Source organism: Aplysia californica, unplaced genomic scaffold (genome assembly GCF_000002075.1).
Source record: "Aplysia californica isolate F4 #8 unplaced genomic scaffold, AplCal3.0 scaffold02399, whole genome shotgun sequence".
Lineage (NCBI taxonomy): Eukaryota > Metazoa > Mollusca > Gastropoda > Aplysiida > Aplysiidae > Aplysia > Aplysia californica.
Window position 1 is genome coordinate 1134 of NW_004799669.1, and position 8120 is coordinate 9253.

An 8120-nucleotide genomic window follows, 5' to 3' on the forward strand; every position below is an offset into this window, starting at 1 on the left:
ATTTATTCATTCAATCTGCCATCCAGTATTTGTGTGAGTGTGTGTGTGTGTGTGTGTGTGTGTTTGTGCGTGTGTGTTTGTGTGTGTGAGCATGTAGGTATAATGTATGTGTGTGTAAATTGCATTTTGATTCAGGAAGATAGACATAAATGAGTGTGGATATGAGTATGAACGGATATTTTGTTACCATGAGTTTCAAGATCCCAATCAGTGTCCGCATCTATACCAAAAGAAGGGCAAAAGAACAAAAGGGACCTAATATAGCAAGCATAAAGGCGACTGTAGAGAGATGTTTTGACCTGAGCAACTCTACAACAAAAGGGCACAACACTACAGTCCAAACACTGGAGCACAGGGTGTGTGCATGGGTGTGTGCATATGTCAGTAGGGTGCGTTTGTGTATATTAGTATGTACATGCCAATGTTTTTATGTATACAAGTGTCTGTGTGAGTGTGTGCATATTAGTGTATGTGTGTGTGTGTGTGTGTGTGTGTGTATGTGTGTGCGCATGTGAAATCACTTGCAGCGTATTGAGTGCAGGAATTCTTTACAAATTAACATATGACAACACAAATCTTCAAAAGACAAGGAAAAATCAACATGTTAATAACTGGTCAACTAAATAAAAAGTGTTTATTACATCAGGCAGAATCAGGTCTGAGTCTGTCTCTTCACTTCACACATTGATATGTGAATTTAGCAATCCATTTCAGTGCTGCATTCATTTTCGCTCTAGAGACAACATTAATTTCTTCAGTCTTTGAAGTTCAGCCTTATGTTCCAAGATCAAACATTACAAAAAATATTTCAGTCTGACCAAATTTGCACCTATATCGCTGAAACAATCTTTCTTTACGTCTTTCTTGACCGCCACGAATAGATAAATCTTTAGAATATCATGCCAACTTACCTCCTCCTTCGTCTGGCTCATGAGGTTCCCACCCTGAGTGAAGAAATACATACGGTCCCACTTGGTAGAAAGCAGGACTTGTTTCCTGAAACAGCAAAACATCAACTCTTGTGAAATCTTTCTTCATAAAGCAGCATCGGTAGTATAGTGGTAAGGCTACCGGATTCATAATTGTGAGGTTGGGGGTTCGGGGGTTTGAGCCTCAGGTCCGACGTTATATCCTTGTGAAAGGCATTTTACACAAATTTTCCTTGCTTCACCCTGGTGGGACTGAGTACCCGGCCATAGACGGCGAAAGATCTGGTCGGTATGTTAGGGTTTCAGCGCCTATAAAATGGCACCTTGCATTGTTCGCTTCCCATGAAGTTGATATTATTTCAGAATGCTATCAGCTCTGCTGGGTAATAATGTAGATTGTAAAGTGCACAGAACTTGCTGTTGAGCAGTAAGTTGAGTTATACAAATGTTTTCTTTTTAGTTTTAGTAAGAGTTTTACGGAACTTGCAACACAATAAGGTCATATAAGTGCCAAAGATTAGAGGTGTTGCAAGAGAGTAACAAACACAAAAAAGGAGGAGGGTAGATAGAGGCATTAGATTTTTTATAGGAAAGAAGGAGCAAACCACGCCACAGCACCCGCCAACCACCCATCAAATGTTTTCTGTTATCATTGTAATTTTTAAAAATATAAATAATAATAATAATAATAATTATTATTATTATATCAGTAGGCAATAGGCACTGTTCAGTGATGACAGACGGTGGCGTTTGTGCTCTTTCAGCACATTAAAAAAAATATCCTGTGTTGAAGGAGCTGTAGTTAATCAAATTAAGCCAGTCGGTAAGAAACAGTGTTGTTTGCTGTGAGAACAATGAAATGAATAATGATAAACTATCAGGAAGGCAACGAAATCCAACTTTTTATATGTTTGTTTTAATATGAGTTTTATAGCACTTGCAACACAATTAGGTCATATAAATGCGGAAGATTAGGGGTATTATAAGAGAGAAACAAACACAAAAAAGAACGAGGAGAGATCAGGACAATAGATGCTAGTTAAGAAAGAAAGAGTAAACTACACAAGAGCATCCATCAACCACCAACTCAACCTTTTAAAACAAATGGAATGGGCATATATTCTTGAGATATTAAGAAAGGAAGATTTTGTGCAAGTCAAAAGGAAGAGAAACTGGGTCAAGGCAGAAATGAAAAAGCTAAGGCTAAAAATTTTTTTACAGAACAAACAACTTCACCTGCTCAAAGTCAGTAACAGCCCTTAAATCACATAGCAATCTCAAACTGAAGATACTATATAAGTAGCTCTCCATAATGATCAAAATCAAATTTTAAAAAAATCCTGTGCTCAGATTGAAACCACTAATTACCATCTCTTCATAGCATCACATAAAAACAAGAAGACCAAAATATAGAGACACTAGTCTTTGCGCATAGAGCTAGCATTACAATTAACTATTCATTCATAATATCATCAGTTTCAAAAGTACAGAAATCCAGGTTCAGGCAAACTGAGAATTTTCAACGTTTTGGCAAAGCATATCAATGAAATCTCAGCAAAAAGTACACGAAATCTAACTTCTGCTTTAGTTTTAGTAAGTGTTTTACGGCTCTTGCAACACAATAAGGTCATATAAGTGCCGAAGATTAGAGGAGTTACAAGAGAGTAACAAACTTAAAAAAAAGAAGGAGGGGAGATCAGGACGAAAGAGGCTTGATAGGAAACAGTGCTTCCACCAGCTGAAGCTGAAAAGTAAGGAAAATTCTGCCAGGGGTCCCGGTGGGGGTTCAGGGGCCGAAGACAGACAGACGGAATGAGTGAATGATAGAAAGGAGGAAATTGGCACAAAAAGTTCGCCAGATTTTTATCAATCCACAGGTTAAAATGTACTGCCGACAAGCCCGAAATGAATGCATGGGGCATAGTGGAATAATGGCCAATTGCAGGAAATGCGCAATCAGGCAGGTTTCTATAACATTAACTTATTGCCGAGAGAATTACCGTAAATATCCGTAACTTATACTAGTACTAGACGATACGAAGTCGAGTACGGATCTTTTGCTACGGAATTTCGGTAGTCCTACGCTGTCGCAGCTTTTTACGGAAGGAGTTGAGAATGATGAAGGAACAAGTACGTAACTGGCAGAAAGTACGGATTTCTGTAAAAATACGGAAGAGTGGAAGCACTGAGGAAAGAAGGAGCAAACCACACCAGAGCATCCGCCAACCACCCACAATCTGATTTCAGCATTCATTGTGATTGAAATTTACGAAAATACAACTGTTGCTTCTAGTGTTTTATTTCAAAGTGTTTGGGTAAAACTGCACAAATGCAAGAAGCTGTTGGATTAACAAAAAAACCCCAAAGTAAACAACATTGATAGTCGAAACAAGAAGTACAGTTGAAATTGTCTATGACAGCCACAAATTGTCAAGGAAACAAAGGATTTGTCTTATGCAAGTGGACATATTAGACAGTGTCATAATAATATAAAAAAACAGCAGTGGAGAAGGAGGTTGAAGCAGTCATTCGTCCAGGTAACTAACTTAGACAGGGGGGCTGGGCCGCTAGAGCTGGATCAACAGTACTTCTAGTCAGAACTATGCTCTAAAGAAAAGCATCTCACCCTCGACAGAACAGGTATCCAGCCTTCTGTGTCAGATTGGTGTTGGGCGGTATAAACGGCATGTCCACAGGGGGCTCAGCGTGGTACATGTGCTGGCTTTGCTTCTCTATAGAGTCGATCAGTTCCACTGTGCGCTGAGTCTCCTTGGCCAGGTCAGAGTGAACCCTGGGGGCACAGGCGATGAACAAGTTAGCTTTGCTTCATGGTTTAGTAAGACTTTTACGGAACTTGAAACACAATTAGGTTGTATAAGTTTTGAAGATTTGAGTTGTTACAAGAGAGTAACAAACACAAAAAAGGGGAGATAAGGACGATATATATTTGATAGAAAAGAAGGGATTTATTTCACATCCCTTTTAACAAAGTTCAGATTGTTTAGGAGGTTGCCTTTTTTCACCCTGCTTGAGTTCTCACTCATTCCCTCCCCACTCAACACAATAAATATAAGGTCGTGCCTAGGGCATACATATGAAACGAAGTATATGTAAGAGTGACTATGGCTTTTAATGATCTCCTACACCTCTCGAAATGTTTAAAGAAGGAATAGCACACCTGCAGCACTCTGAAAATTTAACTTTCTTCCCTACCATATACCATATTTACCAATTACCATATTTCAACAATGATAGGAAAACCCCCCCCAAAAAATAAGGAAAAAAAAGACCCAGAGTACTTTTGATGCGATGGGGAGAAGAAATAATACTGAATAAAAACCTACGATTGCACACTGCTGCCGATATCACCAAGGAAGTCCTCAAGGTCAGAGCGCAGGACGATGTCTTGGCCCATCTGGAAACAGGCCCGCTGAGCATGCAGGTAGCCCATGACAGGCTCCAGCAGGAAGCACTTGCGTTTGTACTGCAGGGCATTCAGAGCCGAGTAGTAGTGGAGAGTCGTCTAGGGAAAGGAAGAACATATTCCAGTCAGCCACACAATTACTCTTGGCCAGGTCCATGTCATGATTTTGGAGAGGTACGGCAGCAGAAAATAACCACAAAAGAAATGATGATTCAGAAATGCCATATCCCTTCACTATAGAGAATGGGAAAGCCTCACCCCCCTCCCCCCCCCCTCCAGCCCTCACCACTTTAATCTGTCAAAAAGAACAATATCTTAAAATTTACCACAAGGAAGGACCTCAAACAAGACCTCACACTGAATGTTTAAAAGAATTTAAATCATACTTTCAACACAGTTTAAAAAAAAATTAAACAACACAATCCTCTTTTTTTTTCGTTTTCAGAACTCAACTAAACAATCAAACTTTGAATGGCATTAACAGGACACAGAGAGCTGTCTCTTTCTCAAAATCAAATTCTGAAATTGTAACTGATCGCTCATGGATGAATAATTTCCTTCTTGTATACCTGATGGAACTTTTTCCTGTTTCCCTGCAGCTCCTCATTGACCTCTACCCTCGACTTGTCATCTTTCTTCATGGGCTGTTTCATGTACTTGGCCAAACTTTGCTCGTGATCTGCACACAGTAGACAAAGGAAACTTAGAAAAGTCTGGTTCTTTTTTCTTGTCATTATTAAAATTCAACTTAAGTCTAACACAGCAACCAAAGGGAATTCACGGAAATTCAACTTGAGTCAATAGTAAAAGAGTTGATGAGTGGATGGGAAAAGCATATATTTGGCCAAAATAGTGCCACACCAAGTCAATATACAATCACGCCAATAAGTGATAAACGAAAAGCCAAAATGAGAAAAAAGGCAAAAGTTGTGAATAAGAATACCAGCTTTGAGCAAACTTGTGATGGCATAAGTGAAGCTGAAAAAAAGCCAATGAATAATTATGCAATAATTAAGGTTGCTTTTCAAATGTGTGCCAAGTCACGAAAAGTGAAAAGGCACAAAGACAGAGATGGTCATTCAAGAAACAAAATACTCCCTCTGCAGTCCACTACAATTAGAAAGGAAACCCTTCCATGGGGAAAACACAGTTTTTTCCCAGTTACAGCCCAACTTGTCAGTTAGGTCCTGATCAATATCCTCCCAAACATGTGCGTTTATACCATGCAGTTTTGTTGAATGAATGCACTTGGAAACCCACACATCTGCAACAATATCAGCTTTCTGAAACCTGTCTCACTTCACGGGTCATGAACGTAGGTAGTTCTAGTGGGTAAAGTTCAGACGTGCGGAGAGACAAGGAAAATATTAGGCCTATTCCTTTGCAAACAAAGTGTTGCCAAGAGAATAGTTGCAACCCTTGGGTCTTCTAGGAATATAATTTTAACTCTAGCATTTTGCCAATAAAAAGCAGAATTCTTTACTTCTTATGACTGATACAGATGTGCTTATCTAATCCAGACCAATTATGAGTCATAAAAACATGACACGTTACAAATGTCTGTGCCAAGGTTATGTCAAAAAAAAAAAAGAAAAAAGAAATTAACAACGGTATCCTGGTGCTTTAATTTAACAAAAAAATTAATCATTTAATTTTTACGACTGTTCTGCTGACATATAAAAAAAAGAAGCAAAACAAAACTGACTTTAATGAAAGTTGGTTTTTGGTGAAAACAAAGACTTACCATTCGTAGCTGATTGGAACATTTGGTTCATTGTGCTTATCTCTGGGGACAAATTAAAAAAAACATTTTATTTGTTCATGTTTTACTACTGTGTCTGTGAAATACACAAGCCAACTTTCAAACACTGCATATAGTATTACAATACGACCTAAACTTTTACAAATCTATCCACTGACAAATAGAACTCAACCAAAGATATCCCCAGTGCATTTACACAGCACCTCTGTCAAAATAGCATAGCATATCATTACATTGTGGGAAGAAAAAAATCCTTCATATTATATTATATTTAAATACTTTTGACAAAAAGTAATCTACATTAATATGTTTTATTTTTTCCTATTTTCAGCTATTTGCACACATCAAACCATGATCTGAAACTTTAAAATATTTTCATGGTCCAAAAATGCACTAAGACATGTTGAAAAATAGTAGACTATCAAATGCAAATTTTACATACCCTCAATGTCGGCCTGCAAAAATTTGTTAAGTGGATACATCATCGTCTCCGAGAACTGTTGTGCCAAGACTTGTTGCACTGAACTAATCTGTAGAGTGGATTCAGAAAAAAAAATGTGGGAGGCAGGAAAAAAAGTATGTCTGCATAAAAAACAATAGTACCGTTAGATGAAAAAGGCCTAACAATTTGTTTTGTCAAACAGGGATCAAAGAAATCCTTTAATAATTTTACTGACGACGATAAAATAAATCCTTTTAAAGGTTATTACAACATCATAAATTTTATCACCATTGAGACAGAAAAATCTAAATGATGAAAACTAAAGCCACTCCCAAGCCAGTTGTCGCTATCCGATCCATCAAAACACACAAACATCTAATCTCTCCCTCACACACGTTCAGACACACACGTGCAGTTAACCACATACACATGATTCCCCCTAAAAAGCTTCTTACATCATCCAAGTAAGTAGAAAACTGCTTCAGAGTTGAGGTGAGCACACTGTCCTCAGACTCCAGAGGAAATTTCTGTTGACGAAAAAAGAAAACATCAAACTAAGAAAAACCAGAAAATTGGAATGCTCTAAAGAAAAAAACAAAACAAAAAGGAAAACAAAAACAAAACAACAACAACAAAATAGCTACAATGCGGCAGTGAGCATGTCCACTTGACAACAAAATAATATTTAGAGAAACAGTGAGACAGATAAGACAGAAACAGCAGTGGGACATTACAGAACATCCTTACAGAAGGTTAAAATAAGTGTGCCACATAAGACCCATCATGTAAACCTGCAGAGGTGCCAGCTGGCCATGATAAAAAAATCCTGAACATTTTGGGCTCCTTGGAAACATGTAGAAGGGACTTCAAAATTTATAGGTCATATTGTCTGATGCATCTCTTGTATCAAGACTTATTTATTTTACGTGATATGCAAAATGCAGACTATTTCAGAAATCCCATACTTTTCTGATTCACCAAGAAAATTGGCACCCCTGAAACCGGCATTTACACACAGTGTAGAAACTTGTACCTCATCTGTTCCAACTGACATGTACAAAGCGGGCACCAAATGATTCCGTAGTTGCAGTAAACGTCACAAAGGTCACAATATCACTGTACAGATAATACAAATACATGTCATCGCTGGTCGTCTTAGTACAGCGCCTTGTTTTTCGGTTGGATTATCCTGCTTTGCCCAAGGACATACCTGAATGAAAACTCAACTGTAAGTTGTGTAATCAACTTTGCTTGAGAGTCTGAGCTAACTAACAACCCAAATGCAGTAGGAGGAAGTGGTATCTAAGGTAGCGCAGTATGAAAAGAAATGAAAAGCACAAAACGGTTCCGGAATAACGACGGTATAGCCCAGTTGCCTGAAAACACCAATGGAAGAATAATAAGCATTTATATTTTAGTTTTAGTAAGAGTTTTACAGCACTTGCAACACGAGTAAGTCATACAAGAGGTGAAGATTAGATGTGTTACAAGAGAGTAACAAAAAAGAGGAGGAGAGATAAAGACGATAGATGTTTGATAGGAAAGAAGGTGCAAACCACACCA

General features: G+C 38.1%; 1 protein-coding gene across 1 annotated transcript; it reads right to left on the bottom strand.

The window, feature by feature from the left end:
- Window positions 1-911: 911 nt before the first annotated feature.
- Window positions 912-7084, bottom strand: LOC101856782 (DCC-interacting protein 13-alpha; the record flags this gene model as incomplete). The annotated part of the gene is given in 7 exon segments (XM_005113435.2): window positions 912-996; window positions 3556-3720; window positions 4274-4452; window positions 4923-5032; window positions 6098-6139; window positions 6558-6645; window positions 7013-7084. Coding segments are annotated over 7 exon segments (741 nt in total), but the record flags the coding sequence as incomplete, so codon positions are not given.
- Window positions 7085-8120: the final 1036 nt, after the last annotated feature.